General features: G+C 40.6%; 1 protein-coding gene across 2 annotated transcripts; it reads right to left on the bottom strand.

Annotated features, from left to right (window-relative positions):
* Positions 1-5,294: 5,294 nt before the first annotated feature.
* On the bottom strand, positions 5,295-20,555 carry ALLC (allantoicase). Of its 2 annotated transcripts, none has more exons than XM_075269115.1 (12): positions 20,502-20,555; positions 18,378-18,480; positions 15,349-15,399; positions 14,545-14,632; positions 13,379-13,501; positions 12,260-12,336; positions 10,049-10,181; positions 8,896-9,051; positions 8,466-8,539; positions 7,679-7,787; positions 6,940-7,064; positions 5,295-5,509 (listed from the first exon to the last, which is right to left on the bottom strand). In XM_075269115.1, exons 2-12 carry the CDS (start codon positions 18,468-18,470, stop codon positions 5,369-5,371), a joined length of 1,170 nt encoding a protein of 389 aa, XP_075125216.1. In that variant the 5' UTR covers positions 18,471-18,480; positions 20,502-20,555; the 3' UTR covers positions 5,295-5,368. The 2 variants fall into 2 exon arrangements, with proteins under 2 accessions (XP_075125216.1, XP_075125215.1); XM_075269114.1 differs by having other exon boundaries at positions 18,378-18,497; positions 20,502-20,537.
* Between the last annotated feature and the right edge of the window lie 342 nt (positions 20,556-20,897).

The following is a 20,897-nucleotide window of genomic DNA, read 5'->3' as shown; positions in this document are numbered from 1 at the left end:
TATTAGACATAGACTTCAGATTGTTCAGTACCAGTGTGTGGAGGATATTAAGCTGCGCCTTCTCTGCAATACACGACCTGCACTCCCACATGTCTAGCACACGGTCTGCGGAGACTGTGCAGCTGATAACAAGCCGTGGGCTCTGCCAAGCCACCACTATACAAGACAGTCAAAGTCTATCTGCATGTTAATGGATCTCTTCTGTGTCTTTATTTATAACAGCAGAATATGCCATATCTGTCTGCTTTAACTCTCTGTGGTACAGGAGCTGCTATTTGTTAGTAATAGACTGTGACATACGGGAGGGGGGTGTTAGGTTTTCAACAGAATTGAGGGGGTCAAGTACACTCATTGATAAAAATAACACACAAAGGAGTTGTTGGAACGGAATGAAACTTTCTATGTGTGAATGTAATGATGATAGATGTAAGTGCTAACAATATAAGAGTAAAAGAAGAATTTTATGGGAAAACTGTACCATTGAGTGGAGCCCCCGGCACCTTTTTGGATACAAGATGAGATGGACATGGAGGTATACAGGTTCCATATGGCATCCTACAGCAAATGTGCCTACTGATGTAGTCGGGCCTATAGGTTCTGCACACTGTTAGGTTGCCGAAGCTGGAGACTCGTGGTCCCATAAGTGCTCGATTACTAACAAATCTGGGGACCAACAGACCAAAGAAGTGTTGAAATCTGTGGCTCAGGGCATTTCAGTATGTAATAGTTTAATACATCTCTAACCGTTCTGACATGTGCATTGTATTGGCATGGAACAATAAACCAGAATGGCAGCCATTAAAAATCTTGATTTTCTTATTAGACCTTCTCATTCCATAGACATGGACTAAGTGGTTATACAGTGAAACATTGAGACAGGACCCGACACCCACCAGACCCCTTTTCATCCCCACAATTCCAAAAAAATATCAATGGAGATGCCCTCTAATTATTTAAAGTGTACCCTCACCCTGTTTGGAGTCACTTTGAATAAAATATTAGCTTTTTGATGCTCATCATTGATTGGTCGACCACCTAGTGAAGTCAGCATGGTGACAGGATGACATCACTAGTCCCAGGTGGGAGGCTATGCCTGCTATGTGCACTATAATTACGGTCTGTAATTATAGTGCACGATTGCTATAAAACAGATGGAGTATGATGTGAATAGTGAAGGGGTCCCACTCAGTATAATATGCTCCACAGTGGCCCCACACAGTATAATATGCTCAACAATAGCCACAAACAGTAAAAGATAATCCATGGTGGCACCACACAGTATAGTATTCTCCTCAGTAGCCCACACACAGTATAATATGCTCCACAGTGGCCCACACACAGTACATTGCTGCAAATTGGCCCCCACACAGTAGAATATGCTGCACATTGGCCCCACACAGTATAAAATGCTCCACAGTGGCCCACACACAATACATTGCTGCAAATTGGCCCCCACACAGTATAATATGCTGCACATTGGCCCCACACAGTATAATATGCTGCACATTGGCCCCCACTCCCCCCACAGTATAATATGCTCCACAGTGGCCCCACACAGTATAATATGCTCATAGTGGCCCCCACGCCATGTGACCACTGGGGCCCAATCACACATCACAGCAGTGTCTTTGGCATGTGATCTCATTCACAGGCCAGAAGAGCCCAGAAGAGGATACTGAGAACTATCAGAACCCCAATAGAGGTGAGTTTAAGTATTTAATTTTTTTTTGTTGTTTTTTTAATCACCTTCCCTGGCCAGGCCCAGGCCCCTTTCCATTAACAATATGTATAGTGGTCGGGAAACCGACCACTATCATGGTGGTCCAGGAGGCTACTACCATCTCCAGTTGACCGCAGGCTCTGTACCTCGCCAGGTGCAGGCGCACCCCCTGCCACTGTAATTGTTACACCCCTGTTCTGAAGGCATATCACACCAAAAGTCCTACAAAAATGTAATGTTTGGAAATGCAAATTAGGCTCAGGCCCTCATTGCAGAAACACAGATTTTTTTGGCTGCGTTTTACAGCACCAGCAAAGTGAATGAGATCTCATTAATCTCACCCACATATTGTGAAGAAAAAAACTGGGCACATTTTTGAAAAATGCATGTTAATTTTATCAGAAGAATTTCAAGCGATTTCCTTCTATATTTAATAGGGAGAAATATCAGAGAAAAACATGGCAAAGTATCACTTAGGAAACATTCACAGGACAGTGAATAATGGCTGTATTAATAATCACAGCATTGAGGGGCAACATGGTGGCTCATTGGTTAGCACAGCAGCCTTGCAGCGCTGGAGTCCTGGGTTTGAATCCTGCCAGGAACAACATCTGCAAGGAGTTTGTATGTTCTCCCCGTGTTTGCGTGGATTTCCTCCCATACTACAAAGACATACAGATAGGGGAAAAAAAATGTACATTGTGAGCTCTATATGGGGATCACAATCTACATTTACGAAAAAAAAAAAAAAATAATCACAGCATTAATTTCAATACAAATGGGGGCTATTCACATGACCGTTATATTGACTTTTTTCACGGTCGTTTTGCACCTTTCGTGTGAATCTAGCCATAGCGACATAGTGAACATATACACACCTATTTTTGCCTGTAGTTGCCATAAAGATTGACAGGTCACCAGGTGCAGTGACCTTAGGTGCTCTAGCAGAGGCAGCCCCGCCTCCAGTGCACCAAACAGCTCATTTGCATACATATTAAAAGACTGTACCTTGCCGTAAGAAACGTATGTTCACTACTTGCTCCTACAGCAGCATAGACGTGTCTTAGTGATTTAGTGGCGGTAGACGTCCTCTGAAGGTGATAAGTGCTGTTTCTCCTTTACATGACTTTTGTTATATTTTTGTAAACTTTGTAGTTTGGATTAGATGTGGAATCTTCGGGATATATCAGCTCCCTCTATCTCGCTCTGGTTCACTTGCATTAACAGGAGCTATGTCTGACAATTGACATTTGTTTGTGTACAGACTGTTTTCTTGCCCTCCCGAAACAAACTTCATTTTAGTTTGATTTGTTTAAAAATGACTTGTCCCAACCGTAAGATAAGAGTGATTGAGCTGGTTAGCCTGAGAGGTCATCTGGAAGTCTCCCATCACACCCGTGTAACTTTATATGCCGGGGATTTAAGAAAAACAATCCTAATATTAAGAGAAAGCCATAGGTCACATCATTGCGTCTCAGTATAGCTACCACAGGTGATACTGCGTAATACACGCTCTGCTAATAAGAATTCTGCTATAGGGATTGCACCAAAATAAATAAAATGTATAGATTTTTGTTGCTTGTTGTATCTTCATGAACGTAATGTAAAGCTAAGGCTGGATTCGCACCTGCGTTGGACTCTCCATAGGAGACTCTGTCGCAGAATTCACTTAAAAACGGTGGAAAGAAAAGTCCTGCAAGGAGGACCTCTCTCTCCTGGCGGAAGCCATGCAAAAACATGGTGGACCCCATTATAATCTATGGGATATGCGGGTTTCTGCTGTAACCGCTTATTAAGCAGACAGGGTCTCTATCTTTCAAATCCCCATGCGGACCCGAACAACAGAAACCCGAATGTTAGTGTGAACCTGGCGTAAATACTATGTTTTTCAATTTGCTTTGGACGTCAATTAAAGGATTTGTCAAAAATAATATTTTTACTACTGTATATACTCAGGGTCGGAGAAAGGGATGAATCTCTCACATGGGTTCATGGCATCCTACAGAAATCACTGAACTGAAACAGCCATAAAAGACATCCTCTGAACTGATAAGAACATTTCAAACTCATGAATTGTTTAGTTGTATAAGCGATAACCTTCTTCTACCCTCCCTACTAGAATTCTATTCCTATGTGTCCCTTTGTACATAAATATGCATCCTTCAGAAATTGTTTTTAGATATACCTGAAGAAGCCGAGAGCTTCGAAACGTTGTAATCTACCATCATTATTAGTTAGCCATTAAAAAGGTATCAACTACTGAAGACTCTCAAGTTTTTTATTTATCTGTGTTTTCTACTTTTTTTACTCTTTGCCGTTCTGCATGTTACAATGGTGGAGTAGTTGTGATGGATCATGGCTTTACAACATGTATTTTGATAAAAAGTGAAAAGTGTCCAGCAAGTTGTGTTTGTGCTTCTTCAGAATACCTTCTGCAAACATCAGAAAATAGTCCTGTTTATCACTTGGGTAGATTGTGCCAGTAATGGGCGCTGTTATATGAATATTCCTCGCTATGGCTCCATTTTTTATGTTGGACAACGATCTCTAGGGTTTCATAGAAATGAACAGAGCAGAGGCCAGGCATGTACACCAATCACATGGGAAATGGTGGGTCCCCCATCTCATGATCACTCAGGGTCTGAGCGCTTAGACTCCTGCAATCAGACTTCTATTTCCTATCCTGTGGTGGGGAAACTACTATAAATGTAATGTGTTTAAGAAATAACTCATGGGCCAATTTCCAGGTGCAGTTCCTATGGGATATGGAGTCTTGGTACTGGTCTTTTTTTTTTTTTTTTTTTTTTAAATGTAGATTGTGAGCCCCCCATAGAGCTCACAATGTATATTTTTCCCTACCAGCATGTCTTTTTTTGGAATATGGGATGGAAATCCATGCAAACACGGGGAGAACATACAAACTCCTCGCAGATGTTTTTTTGCCCATGGTGGGATTTGAACACCAGGACTCCAGCACTGCAAGGCTGCAGTGCTAACCACTGAGCCACCGTGTGGCCCCTCCTTGGTACTGGTCTTTGGCACCCAATATCAAGGGAAATTGGACTAACCATTTTTGAGTCCAGTGTCCATTCTGTCCAAGGCCTCATAGTATCCACATGTGCTGTCTATATTGATTTATCCTAGACCAGAATATGCAGACTTGTCCATCATGTGACCATGCTGAATAACATAACTGCATAGATAATATAAGAAAAAAATTATACTTATAGGAAATTACTTTAGTCTACCTTCACATCTGGGCTATGTGTCCGTCTATCTGAAATCCTGGACAAAAAAGTCCTAAAAGTCTGACTATTTTATCTGCTGATGTCAGGGAAAAAATAATGGGCATGCAATGGACTCCATTATCGTCAACTGGGTCTCTCGGGATTCATTGTTGTCTATCATTAGACTTATCATTTTTCTATTCTTCTGGTCCTGCAACAGATGAGAAGAAAAGACAGAACGGCGCCGATGTGACGCCCAGAAAGAAACGTTACAATACCGACACACACAAGGTAAGATATTGTTTATTCCAGGTAATATATTGGGCATATTATATTATACCCCCTGTATATTCTGTAGAGACTTATAGTCATGAGTACCTGAACGAGCAGATCTACAATCCATCCTATAAAAGAGTTGTATTCATGGCAGCTGTCGAGGAAAACCCCAGAGCCGTAATCTGCTTATTCCCCCATCCGGAGCAATGGTGATCTTCACATGAGTAAAGACTTCTTTAAGTGATAAAGACGTCCCATCAATAAAATGTCTCTTGTGAGGATGAAGCTGAAATAAATAAACATTTTCAGATTACATAGTAATACTAAGAGAGCAGATATGGAGATAGTAGTGCTCAAATAAAGGAATTCGTTCACAAATGTAGCAAATGGCCAGATCATATGTTTTATAACCTGCACTGGAGGTGGACTGATGGGATGGGATAGGTTACTAGTACTGTGTCAGAGTCTGGGGCCATCACTGGTCCTCTGTTTTGTCAGTTGGACCCTATGGGCATGATAGATACTGTATCATTAGGATTTTCCATAGTAGATGAATCCATTAAACTGAACCTGTCACAATGAAAATGAAGTCTCACCTGCAGGCAGCATGTTACAGAGCAGACGGAGCCGAGTAGAATTATATATAGTTCTTGGGAAAACGTCCAGTGGGCGGTTCCATCAGTGATTGACAGCTATCTCTGTATGAGCGTGCATACAGAAATAATCATTGAGCAGAACCACCCACTGGACTCCTAAGCCCAGAAACGTGACTGAAGTACTGAATACAAGTTATACTGCATGTTTTCCCATAAAACTACACTGTCTACCAATAAGTATTTGGACACCTGTGGTAGAATAAAAAAACAACATTTCTTCCTATCCAATAGTTGGTAGACCCAGCAGATGCTTCCTTACGGATGGTATTGAGCGACACAATACTCCCGGATACCTGGGGAACCTCCTAGTGTATGTGAGCCATCGGTTGGGTGCGGTTTCTCTGACCAGCACTTGTCGGTCTCTATCTCCCAGTTTCGGGGATCTGCCGACTCGGAGCACATTCGGACAATCACCGTTCACCTTCCACTTCATAATCACATAGGCCTCTGTTGATTTTGGGTAATTCAGTTTGCTTGCTATGTCCCTTAAGGATCAACCATTTCTGTGGTACCCCACAATTAACCCCTTTCTCGAAATCGGACAACTCTGCACTTCATGGCATCTTGCATGTGACTAATGCCAATGCACTAATGCCAATGCTGTTTTCTATTTAACGGCGGAAGGCGTGACGTACATCACGACTGCAGATATCTTCATTTGCATGGGTGTCCAAATACTTATTGGTAGACAGTGTATATATGATTGTACTCCGCTTCTCCTGCCCTGTGACATGCTACCAATAGAATTTTCATCATAACAGGGTCCCTTCATTTTAAGTAAACCTTAACTTTATAAACCCTGCCTGCAGGAATATATGTTCTATTTTGCTAAATGTCCACCGTTACTAAAACCCTAATTTTGGACACACTGGTTAGTGTAGGATTCTGGTAAAAGTGAGAAGTCAAAAAGTAAAGAAACAGACAAGGACATGGCTATACAGGGTAACAAAGTAACAGTTTGTGCCTAAAGGGGTTCAGTGGCCCCAGTATTATATATGGCACAGATCTTGCCCTGAGACCCAGGAGCTTCAATATGACCTCAGTGTATCTAAATCTTTACCTGTGTTACAGCTAGAAGAGTTTTCCACTTATTATCCAGTTTCTCAGTCCATTTTTCTTTGATTCTCTCTTCTTCTTTTGGGGTCAGAATGCAGGCTTCAATTTTGCATGAATTTGGTGCATTACCTGTAAAAAAAAAAACATGCCAGTGTCACCTACTGTATATCTAGACCAGTCTTTCATGTAATTGACAGTGATACACTACAGTGCTGAATGTGCACACTACAGGGTAGCTAGAATGTAATGATTACAGACAGACAAGTCCATTGAATTTATCCATTGATATGCATTATATGCATAAGGTATCTCAGTTTTGTTAATTTCTTGTCCACGTTAGGCTACGGTCACAATAGCGTTGTGTGACCATTGGGGATTCTGTCCCCCGTTCCGCTTGAAAAATGCAGAGAGTAAGCAGGACATTTCTCTCTGCCAATTTTAGGCGGAAATCCAGTGGACCCCATTATAGTCTATGGGGTCTATGGGTTTCCATGGGTAACTGCTTTTTAACCAGATAGGGTTTCCATTTTTCGGGTCCCCAAGCGGACCCAAAAAATGAAAAGCTGAGCGCTAGTGTGAACCTAGCGTAACTAACAGGTAACCATTTTAAGACAGTCAGTTATAATTTAGGGGCCATATCACTGCAGCAGTTCCAAACATTATATTTTTATATATATTTTTGAATCTATTCGTATGTTTATCTTTGCAGTCATGAAATGTCCCAGTTTTCATCTCCGGCTCACCTTTAAAGTGGTTTGTGTCTATTTCTATGTGTGTTATTAGGCCAGGATGGCCAAGTCGAAATACTGTCCATTCATTTCCTGGGACTTGGAGTATTCCATTTTCATTAGCCTACAAAACACATAGTTTCATCCTATAGATCATATTTTGGCAACAATATTGCACCATAAAACAACACCAATATATGTCCAAGAAAATTAGAAAACCACCTTGTAAAAGCCAGGAGCCTAGAACAAGCCCATGTCAAGTGAAATAAGTCTCGAACCCATTGTAAAAGTGAAAAACTTTAGGTCTATATTAGGGTCTAATGGTTTTGACTAGAAATGAGCGAATACTATTCGAAACTCTAGTTCCGAATACCTCGTTCCCATAGGAATGAATGGGAGCAAGCGAACTGCAAAGGGTAAGCGCCGGCCGCCAGCGCCGGCAGGCGAGCAGCCGCTCCCATTCATTCCTATGGATCAAGGTATTTGAAACTGCAGTTTCTAATACCATTCGCTCATCTCTAGTTTTGACCATATTCAATGTTAAACATATCTTGAATACGACATCCATAGAAATTCATATGTTAAGGACGTTCAGGATTGTACTTAAAAATAATTGTTTCTCAGAAGAATATGGTGCCTCATGGAGACAGTTATATGGCAGCGCACAAGTGTGCGGATTAGAAGGCCATGAGCTTGAGGCCTATCAGGATATAATACTGGAGAACATCCATACAGACTAGAAGAACTGTCATAGTGAAGAAGAAATATGGTTTCCATTAAACACAATCTGCTTTTTGGTTACCTTTAGAATTGGAGGCCGATCAAGTCTTCTTGCCGTCTCCCACCCGTCACCCATGTCAGCTGCTCTTCCAAGGCCTGTATGTCAAGAACAGCAAAATAAAGTAAAATGGATGGCCCTACGTCTACAGCTGGAGATCTCCAGGATACAGCTATTCCACTTGACCTCTACTCAAACATGGGATTTGAGTACAAACGAGCCATTCTCCGGCATCTCTTGTCAGCAGCTTATCTCCCTTGAGAACCAAGAATCCACCATGATGAAATTTAACATGCCTGATCCTACATCTGCTGAATGAACTTTGGCAAAATATCAAATATACTTTAGATGGTTGGACAGTCCTGGTAACATCGCTGGGTTTGGCTGCCTTAGTATATGGCCACCTTAAAACATTTCCTCACAGTGAGTGTTGGCATGATTTTATATACTGTACCTATGAGATTGCGGGGATGACCATAATGTGCATCGCTGTATCCAAGGCACACGCTTCCATTAGTCATCGATAGAAGGTCTTCCAAGTCATTCGGACCACATAAAGACCAATCTCTCTGTCCAATGCCATAAACTTTGAAGCGAGCTATTCCTCCATCTAGGTAAATAATAGATCACATATGGAGTCAGCTGGTGCACTAGTGGAATCAATAGATATAGCAAATACCATTCCTATACTACATTGCACCTAAATGCACGTTGTTCTTTTAATTCTTTCTATCTCTACATTTATATCTCATCTGCACATTTCCACATTTGCTTAGGGGCCCACTCTAACTCAGGGGCCACTGGGAATTCACCTGCTCCCCTGTGGGCCATTCGGGCGCCTGTGCAGTGAATGTTCTAGAAGACTCAGTTTAGCAAGATAATTTCACAAAAAAAAACACTCTCAGTATAAGAAAGCCTGATGCTTATGAACTAGTAGATACCAGGGACATAGCGTGACAGTGGGGCCCTTTGGGTTTCTCTTTCCAATAAGAGAAGAACAATACTAGGAACGATAACTTATAAATGGAGGGCCTGGTACAGATTTTGCATTGGGGCCCAGGAGCTTTGTCATACCCCTGGTAGATGCAGTCAATAGGAAGATGACAGCCTCCACCTTTTCTATGGCATCCATGACCAGAAGTACAGTAGATGTGTATGAATACATGCTATTGACCTTCCGCTTCAAGAGAGGTCCCATCAGGACAGCCCTTATCTTCTATAGTAAGGAAGAAATATGTCATAGAGAAGGGGGCGCCACCTACGGAGAGCTGAATTCTGTCAATCTTGCATATAATTCTAAATTCCCCTATCGCAGTCCGCTGTTCCTTTCTATGGAAAAATCAACTTTTTGGGATCTTCAAAACCTGGACCCAATGAAATAACCTCTGAGAGTAACATTAGCTTGTCTATAGCAAGTGTCTGTGGAGGAAAATGTTGGTATCCACCACTCATGGTACATAATGTAAGTATATACAGAAGTTAAGAAACTATATGGCTAGGGGCAGATAACAGCTCTGGTTACTGTATACAATGTATGCCATAGTATTACTCTATAGGTGTGAACCAGGCCAAGATCAGTGCGTTACTGCATGTAGATATCCACTCACCTGGGTATATGTTGAGTCGAATGTGTGTCCATCTTTCTTTTGAACTAACATGGAAGTAGTTGTGGCAGGATTCAGCGTATCCTGGTTTGAGCTCTGTCATCTTAAGTAAACTTTCCCATTTTTCTGAATGTAGCTAGAAATGTGTACATTACTATTATAAGACATATTACACATGAAACAAACAATTGTGTTTTATCTGCTTCCAAAAAATAATGGAGCAAGAAAAACCTGAAGATGTCAGGAATTATCAGTCCAGTGCATGAGGCCTAACCTTACACTAACACTTTGGGGCAAATCCAGAATTTTTGTGCACAGTTTAGCATACTAAGTCCCGTCCTCTTTCAACTAGCCCTGCCCACATGTCAGACGAGGCGCAGAAACTGTTGTTTAAAATACGTAGAAAACGAAGTGTAAAGCATGTAAGCCAGTTTAACATAAATTTTGCCAAAATTTGGGTACATTTTTATTAGTTCTTCAATGTTTTGATTGCGTGGTAAGTGGTGACTAGAGATGAGCGAGTAGTACTCGATCGAATACTACGGTATTCGAAATACTCATACTCGATCGAGTACCACTCGCTGTTCGAATGTAAAAGTTCGATGCAGAACCAGCATTGATTGGCCGAATGCTATACAGTCGGCCAATCAAAGCTGGTTCTTCTCCTACCTTTAGAAGTCTTCTCCTTGCAGCGTCCCCGCGGCATCTTCTGGCTCTTCATTCACTCTGCCAGGCATCGGGCCTGGGCAGAGCCGACTGTGCATGCCCGCTTGTAGTGCGGACATGCGCAGTCGGCTCTGCCCAGGCCCGATGCCTGGCAGAGTGAATGAAGAGCCGGAAGATGCCGCGGGGACGCTGCAAGGAGAAGACTTCTCGGAGGATCCAGCTCGACCCTCACTTGTGGACTTGGTAAGTATAATTTGATCGAATGTTGCCTACCCCTGAAACAAGCATTTTCCCCCCATAGACTATAATAGGGTTCGATATTCGATTCGAGTAGTCGAATATTGAGGGGCTACTCGAAACGAATATCGAACCTCGAACATTTTACTGTTCGCTCATCTCTAGTGGTGACGCATTTCACTGCCGTAGCGGTAGCTTTGTCCGGCCTCTGAATCATGTGTAGCCAGCAAACAAGAAGATACCACCTATCAGCCAGAGGAGCAGCAGAGACAAAAAAACAACATTTCTTTCGTTCTTTATCCCAATTTGATTTTCTTTTGGTACACAAAGGCTAAATGGAGAAGGAAAGCCAAGAGGAATCCCTTTTGGTAACCTTCTCCTTCACCGAGATCTAGGATTAGACCAATGTAGGATTGGGAGGAAGCCTTCATTCTACAGCCCAGACCTGTTGATTCAGTTGTCCCACTATGTGTAGGTGAAGTCCCATGCAAAAATAAAAAATATTGGTACTCTTTTTTCTATAATTTGTCTCCTGAAACCAGTACAATATTCAGATTAGCAAATTTTGTTAAAGAGAATCCGTCACCTCTTCTGACACCTGTAATGGGATTCCCCCAACAATTGTGGAACATTTTCTTAGAATTAGTGTTGTACTATTTCTCTGTTGCACTTCCTAGAAATGTATGAAAAAAATTAACAAATGGCCGTCTCCAGTTAGGGTATGTCTCTACATAGTCTGACATTGGTAGCCTTGATTGGACACTGTCAGACTCCCCAGGGGACACTCCCCCAACTGGTAACACCCAGTTGTCAATTTATTCAGAAATTTCTTGAAGAAATAAGAAAAACCTCACCACCTGGAGCTCTAAGAAAGGATGGCCCAGACTTACTATTCCACGAGGAAATCAATTATTTGCAAAATCAGACAGGTCGGGACTAGAGGTGAGTGAGTAGTATTCGATCAACTAGGTATTCAATCGAATAGTCGACTATTGAGGTCTACTCGAATCGAATTTTGAATTTTCAAATATTTTACTACTCGCTCATCTCTAGTGTATATGTTTTTTTTTAATGTCTACGTTGTCCTAATTCCTGTCCCACCTCCCCTGCTTAGTTATTAGTGTAAAAAAAGCGCCACGTGGTATTCGACCGAGTACGAGTATTTCGAATACCGTAGTATTCAATCGAATACCTACTCGATCGAATACTACTCGCTCATCTCTAGTCCGGACCAGTCCATTTTAAGGCATCAGATTTGTATTCATTTTCATATAACGTCTGTCATGTCTCTATTGCTTATTTCTAGCCTACCCTTTCAACAGCCTTAAAATCGTCCTCACTTGCAGCAGATCCAATCCTCTCCCCTCTTGGAGACAATGATATCTTTTCTTTGAAGACACAAATGGTTAAACATGTTACACACGCCAAATAACTTCATTGTATATACGGTAAAAATAGTAGTAAAAGTACAAACATGACAGAGGCCACATATTAAAATTGTACATGCCCTCTCATGATGTTACATATCTAATCAAAAATATGTTTTTTTTATAGTAGCAATAAATTAGGGCAATGATTAGAATGCAATAAATTAGAGATAATGAGATTGTGATGAATGGACCTACAGTCAAGTGGTCACATCTAACAACATGGTAAACAATGTACGTACTATATTATTAACTTCACACCTTGCACATGGACTCCCTAGAGACTAATGGTAGGTCTCATGTATAAGAATAAGAGATAACCATAGGGTCACATTGCAAAGCTGGGAGTAAGGCCGTTCCATCATAACATGAAAGGAACCTAATTATTGTGAAGTATACTTGGTAGCCTTGCCATACAAACCATGGCGCGCTACACAACATCTCTCTTCAGATAAAAAAGGAAGAAATTCCCAGACAAAACATTACCTACCTGATTATTGTAAAAATTAGACTATGTTCCCACTACTGACACAACGCTCTCATCCGTCCGATGATCAGAACAACAGACATCAAAGTTTCCCTCATCCAAATGGATTATGGAAAAACGTAACATTGAAGTGATGATGAATAACAGTGGAAAATCTTCCATTTTTTTTTATTTATTTTTTTAAATGTAGATTGTGAGCCCCATACAGAGCTCACAATGTACATTTTTCCCTATCAGTATGTCTTTTTGGAATACGGGATGGAAATCCATGCACGGGGAGAACATACAAACTCCTTGCAGATGGTTTTTTGCCCTTGGCGGGATTTGAACACCAGGACTCTAGTGCTGCAAGGCTGCAGTGCTAACCACTGAGCCACCGTGTGGCCCCTAAATCTTCCATTTTTATTCTTCAATTGGGGAAACTTTGGTCATTGTTCTGATTCCTTGGTGGGAATTGTGAACGTGGCCTTACAGAATAATTCTATATTCATATAGATTGCAGGAAATAAGAGTTACCTTGTAAACAGGCTGCCTGGACTGAAATGCGTGGTGCGTAATTGCCAGTGAAGAAATGTGTGTCCACATGAAACCCATGGATGACTCCAGGAACGCCCAGCTCGATTATACACCAGTCATGGCCTAGGCAGAAATACATAGTTTACTTATGTGCCAAAATATTCTAAAGATGTTACAGGTATATATAAGGTATGCATGTAACTAATGTTTTGCATGTCAACCTCCAAGTAGCTTGGTAGTATGGTTAGGTAGCTCTTACAATTTTCGGTCTTGGCAAGAGCAGAAAATTTTCTTTTTGAACCTAAGACAAAGCAGTCATATGGTGTTTTACTGTTTTATTTACAACCCCCCATTTAATATAGTCCATATGAACATGTAGATATATAGAAATGAAAGGTGCCCAGGATAATAAATACTCTCTGCTAGGACAGAGAGTCATTCATAAGAATTGCTACTCAATGACCAAATGAGTAGTATGAGTTAGCCATGAGCCATGAGTTAGCCATTAAAAAGGTATCAACTACTGAAGACTATCAATGACCAAAGTCATGGACCATATGGCCACCCCTAGATCTTGTATTTGTGTAGGGAAAATCCTGCCTAGGATGTAGAAGCTGATGCAGCAGAGCTGAATTTGAGTCAGTTTGCATTACATACAGAGGTAACAGACTCATTATCTCAGCCCTTATCAGCCAAATTCAATTAAACCAGAATCAGAAATACTGAAGCTCTCACCTCCCCCCTCCTCTATCTGAGGAACTCTGTTACTTGTCAGACATAAACAGCTCAGAGCTGCCGAGCACTCAGCCCCTCCCTCCTCCCTGAGAGCAGGCAGCTACATCACTTGGGAATTGAGCAGGTAAGCCCCGTGGCCATAGAAACTGAGTGTAAACAATTAAGTGAATAAATTAAGATAGCGGCCAAACAAAGCAATTTTGATAAAGCAATGTATTTAGGAAAAGTCTTAAATCCACATAAACTAGCAGTATAGATAGGATGCTTTTCATGGGACAAGCCCTTTAAGGAACATTTTTGATGAGATTTCCCTGGTAATAAAAGATGATGTTATGATCGCATTCACCAGTATACCAGGCTAGGTAAAACAGATAATTCTTTAACTTTATTGACTATATAATAGAAGATCACCAGGTCCACATGGTTCTCACCTGGAATTCTCTTCCTCCTAGTCTCCCAGCCATCCATCCACTTTCCATACTCTGTAAAGAGTCCGACTTTGAACTCCGGATCACCTTTCTGGTAAAATAAAAAAACAACAGAACAAGACAAGCTCTAACACCAGTCATATACCTGTCATTTGACCAAGTGCCATATTTTCTTAGACGGGTTTGTTTTCATGGATCCCTTATAGACCACAGTCTATATATGTGAAATAAAATAAAAGTAAAACCCAGGATATTTGCCGATTTTTTAGTGTCTATTGGAATCAATAAAGATACAATTGATTTTATTTCTGCATGCATTTGGCTTATTTTACTTTTTGACAGTAGCGCTATACCAATAATCCAGGTTTTACTTTTATTTTATTTTGATTCATCACCTTCAATAGGTTGGTGTCTGGGTAGGAGCTGCAACTGATCACCTCAAGCCCCCTCTTGGGGTCTTTTCTGCACGGGCACCAGGTGATTTTTTTTTTATTATGGTCATATATAAATATATAAATATATATATATATATATATATATATATATATCAACTTAAGACTGCGTACAATTTTCTGCTTCTGCCGTTACAACTACCCTACTGTACTACTATTTCTTCTACTACTGCAGCGACCCCAGGGAAAAGTAAGAGGAAATGACCATAGACAGGGAATATTGGCAGACAATCATACATTTGCATCACTGATCGTTTTAACCCCATTGGCTCCAAAAACGATTGCCATTAACTTTTTTTTAATGATTTCTGACTTGGAAATATCAAATGTAAACAATTCTGGGCTAAAAACTTACTTTTAAAAGATTTTCAGCCACCGCAAACCAGTCATCAGTAGCAAATAACACCTGCAAATAAAAATATATAATGGTAATACAGTCCTGGAAATTGAATAATATGTTAATCTAATATTATTATTATTATTATTATTATTATTATTATTATTATTATTATTATTAATAATAATAATAATAATAATAATAAGAGTATATTTATTTTACATTATTTTAGGACTATTAATAGACTTGTTTTTTTTAAACTTTACAAGGGTATTCTATTACTGTAGTAATATTATTACTTATTAATAAGCCCGCCACCCAAGAGAAGAGAATGTCTATGAGACCACAGGCCACAAGTCAAGATCAAGTGCAAAGCAGGTTAATATTTCACTTTATTTTCCTGTGTTTGCTGTTTTTTGAGATCACTGGACAGAAGAACCTGTACCCTTATGTTTACCCAGGATACCCAGTACTAGTGAGATTACTTACCAATCCTTGACTGTAAATAGAAACACTGGTGTTTGCTTGAATAACTGGTCTACATTATCAAGTCTACATGATCTACACTATGCCATGAATTAATATGACCTTCATAATATGAGTTGTACTTTTCTGCCCAAACTATATGTACTCATCATATTATGGGCCAACCTCTAAGGTGTGTGAAGATGTGAAACAGGACCCAAATGGAGCCATAAAATGGAGGTGTGGTGGACTATGGTTATGAAACAAATGGAGTAACACAGTAACATCTCAGTAACACCAATAAAGGAGTTTATTAGGTCCAAAACGCACCCCCACCCATACCAATAATAGTGCCGAAACATACCCTTGTATCTATAAACCCATGAAAGGGGGAGTTCACACGGAGTAACGTGCCGCATGATGTGGCATGTATACGCCGTGTGAGATTTTGCGACCCGTATACGAAATCACAGCCGCAAAATAGCGTATATGATCCCAGCTCCCCTTGAAATCAATGGGAGCGTATACGGGCCGCAAAATCTCACACGGCATATACGTGCCACATCACGCGGCACGTTACTACGTGTGAACTCTCCCTAACAATGCAAATATGGATGTGGAAGTCAACTTGCAAGTGCACCGGCGCTTCATCTGTTTGTAGCCACAAGGGTATGTTTCTGCTCCTATTAAAGGCCCTGTCCCCTACATAGCACTATTATTGGTTTTGAAGGTATTATATACCGTATAGACTGCCTTTAAAGAAACTTCAATGTTGGAATTTAAAAATACGCTGAACTTTTTTTTTATGAAAAAAATGTAACAAACTAGTCAGTTCTCTTCCCATTACTGCTATAAGCTGTATAAGGAATATCACATCTGGGCAACCTCTTCTCTAAGCGAGGATTCGCTGACAAAGAGCTGATGGCCTCAGCAACTGATATCACCAGAGGAGATGACATTACTTTTTTAGCCATCAGTATATGTTCCTTTGCTAAGTCAATCATCAGCGGTAATGGTAATGATTAGAAACGGGTGAAAGGATTCATTTCAAGTTTGACCCAAAAATTTTAAATTGTTCGGTTTTTAACAAAACCGAACAATTGGGAATTTGTATTGATCAAACTAAAATAGCCATTGTGTCATGAATTGTGGTAAATTATTATATTGTGGAGTCTCTTCAGACCCAAGAGTGTAAGGCCGGGTTCACACGGAGTATTTTGGCTTGTAATGTGGTACGTAGACGCCGCGGTATCTTTTGCGGGCCGTATAGGCTCCCATTGTTTTCAATGGGAGCCGATACCGTATACGCGGCACTATTTTGCGGCCGCCACAAAATCACGGCCGCAAAATAGCGCCGCGTATACGGTACCGGCTCCCATTGAAAACAATGGGAGCATATACGGCCCGTAAAAGCTCCTGCGGCATCTACGTACCAAATCACGAGCCAAAATACGCCGTGTGAACCCAGCCTAATAGGTAGAAGCCCAGGGGAAGTGTAAAAAAAAAACAAAAAAAACATTTATACTCACCACTTTTGGCCCTCCGCACAGTGTCTGGCATTCTCTTTATGATGTCATGCTCACTGGGTCACCGCAGATGCCTGTGATCCGGTCACAGTGGTCACATGGGTACACCGAACGTCATGACATCATGTGACTCGGAATGCTCATGTGACTGCTGAGGCCCGATCACAGGCCTTAGAAGTGACCCTGGACGCATGATGCCATGTGAGGAGACCCAAAAGCGGTGAAGGGAATTGAGTTTAAATGTTTTTTATTTTTGCACACCTCCCCTTGCCTTAATATCTATTATAATCTATATTATAACTAGAGATGAGCGAGTACTGTTCGGATCAGCCGATCCGAACAGTACGCTCCATAGAAATGAATGGATGCACCTGGTACTTCCGCTTTGACGGCGGCCGGCCACTTAACCCCCCGCGTGCCGGCTACGTCCATTCATTTCTATGCGAGTGTGCTGTTTGGATCGGCTGATCCGAACAGTACTCGCTCATCTCTAATTATAACTTATTATAATATATATACTTATTATAATCCGTGTCTGAATTTCTAAACCCAAAACTAATCAGGGTCCCGAGTCATATGAAACTAAATGAATTTTGGGGGATTCAACCATCTCTAGTCATCCAGTTAAATGTTGCCTTAGTCCCTATAAAAGCTTACCTATGATGGCAGACCTTATAACCCTAAATCTAATCCTACTCCAATAGCAATTAGTGTACTGTAGACTACAGACACTGCTAATACATGTTACAGTAGCACCAGCTTTCACTTCTAGGTCATAGAATGGGGTGTCTAGCAAGATTACCCCACTGCAATAGCCATATGCTATCATGGGGCACATTAATGGGGGTTATTTTCATTAAATCTTCCCTTTAAATGATAAGTCCAAATATAAAGCATTCTGTGTTAAGTTGTCCTGGAAGGTGCTCTTAGTCACATACTACATTAATATCCAATATCACTATATATTTCCTATCTACCTGTCTCCTTTGGAATATCAACTAGATGCTATCATATATAACATGTTGCACATGAGGAACACCGTTCATTGATGTTTACCTTCCCTCCAACGCTCTCGCAGGCCAGGTTATTCATCTGTACAAATTCGGGAGCTTGTTGTTCACCTCCATGGCCTCTTGTTAATGAAGACATATCGCAGATTCTTCAACATAAAGCAAACTGTGAATTCAGTGAATATAACCGCTATCATAACAGGAAATAACCGCTTGGAAATAATACCGAGTGTGGTCAGTCCCAGTGTGAACTCAATTGTTTATGGACAGTCATTTGTACCTTGGCTTTATAAGTAATAACGTCTTGCTGTTGAGTAAATAATTGACTCCACAATTTTTGGAAATTTCTCATTTCTGAGAGGTCTAATATTTCTTCCAGAGGACGGCTCAAAAGAAGAAACAAGTCAGTGACACTTAGATGGAATCAAATCTATTTTATTCTTCAAGTGATAGAAGGACAGGGGGCTGGTACAACCAGGTGAGGGATCGGCCAGTCACCAGTTTTACCTTGTCCCACTACTGCTGCTATGTTTCTTGAAGAATAATGTAGATTTTCTTTCTTCCAGTAATTGCCGCTGACTTGTTGCTCTGCATGTGGCACTTTTAGACAGACACCGCCATATACGTTCCTGTTTGATAGCTCCAAATATGTCCTCTATAGGCATTTACTGTTTTCTTTTTGACTGATTCTTTATGATAGAACCAGTGGACTTATCCCTTTTTTGTTGTGATCACCCCTCAAAAGTGCATTGAAAACTGATCTTCTACTAACTGGTCCTCTAGAAGATGGACGTTACAAAATAGTATATGATGGAACTGAAAATCTGTTACAGGAAACTAAGTTGTGGTTAAATATCTAACTTAGGCTTATGTTAAGGTTTATTTTCTTTAGTGATGGCTGCTTTTCTACTTTTCAGCTGCTAGGACAGTGCTTTTAACTCAGATAGACAATACTGTGTAAAAGTTTTAGTCTGGGCTTTAAAATATAGAAGGGTTAATAGTTTATTTTTGTCAGTCAACAAAATGAAGTGAGTGACAAAAAGAAAACTTTAAATCCCATCAACATTTGGTGTGACCTTTGCCTGTTGCCTTCCATTGATTCTTCTTGATACACTTCCAGACAGTTTTTGAAGGAACTCGGCAGGAAGATTGTTTCCGCCATCTTGGAGAACTAAGATCTTCTGTGGATGTAGGCTTGCGCCAATCCTTCTGTCTCTTCAGGTAGTCCCAGAAAACTGGATGATGTTGAACTCGGGGTTCTGTGGGGGCCGTGTCATCACTTCCAGGACGCCTCCTCCAAATTAAGGTCACACTAAATATTGATGGGATTGACATTTCTCTTTTGTTCACTTTACATTTTGTTAATGGATAAAACTTTAAACTTTTCTATCTTTGAAAGCATTCTTTCTTTGCAGCATTTTACCTACCCCTGCCTAAAACTTACATTTAAACTTATTACCTAAATATAGTAGCATGTTAGATAATTTTGAGAGAGAATCTACTTTTTGTGTCAGGTTTCTGGGTTACACATAACCTACTTCTCATATCACATGCAGACTTGGCCAGGCTGAGTGTCCAAGTGCCCTGAATGATGTGAGAGGTGAGGCAGTAGCTGGTTATGCCAAAATTGGTGTGTTTGTCCAACAAACATTTGATACGTACGGCCAGCTTGAGACTCTTGAGTGCAGGTGATATCGGCTTCTACAGTGCAGTAAACCAACCACTGCTGGCTATTATAGCCAAAATGCATTTTTATTTTTATTTTTTTTTAACTGTAATTTTTATTGAAAGGTTTTTTGTAAATACAATACAACACAAGAATTGAAAACATAAAAAACATGAACATATAGTGATGCGTATGCTGTCAATTACCAAAATACAATTCTATCACGCTAGTTCACTGCTATGGGCTCAGGCCTAAAACCTCAGCAGAGCCTATATCAGTGCCCACCTCATTGCAAAAACAAGTTACATAACTAATATCTGGCCACTACAGCAATGTATAATGTCAGCGGAAATGGACCACCAGTAATCACCCAATTCGGGTTAGCAAATTCATAAAGGAGACATCCAGAGTGGTTGCCTATTTATCTATCATGAATAATCGCCCCTTACTCCAGTGGGCAGCACCATGTTTTTCTCAAATCATAAAATTTTCATTCAGTCTTACCTTATTATTGGAGTTCCTTATGCACTATGATCTTTGGTGATCCTCAGAACTACTGTCTGCACTGAGAGATCACACTGGTTAAATAAATACAGCGACTGACATTTCTTAACCGACTTGTCAATCATTTACTCCGATTATTGATTTCTTGCAAACGTGAACATTAAACGGATTAGAGAATATTATAACTACAGCGTACTGTGTGCTGACACATGGTAAATGCACCGAGACTAAACACACAAAACATTCCAATATAGAAAAATTTGTGGGGTCAACAACTGCTTATTTAACAGGGACATTATGTAGTGGGGCAGACCAAGCCAAAGGAAATCTTCCCCTTGGTTGCCCAATTTTAGTGTCAGCTCTGCCGTCTGCATCCGTTGACCTTCAGGTCATTGA

Source organism: Leptodactylus fuscus, chromosome 3, assembly GCF_031893055.1.
Source record: "Leptodactylus fuscus isolate aLepFus1 chromosome 3, aLepFus1.hap2, whole genome shotgun sequence".
Classification (NCBI taxonomy): domain Eukaryota; kingdom Metazoa; phylum Chordata; class Amphibia; order Anura; family Leptodactylidae; genus Leptodactylus; species Leptodactylus fuscus.
This window is presented reverse-complemented; position numbering and strand designations above follow the sequence as displayed.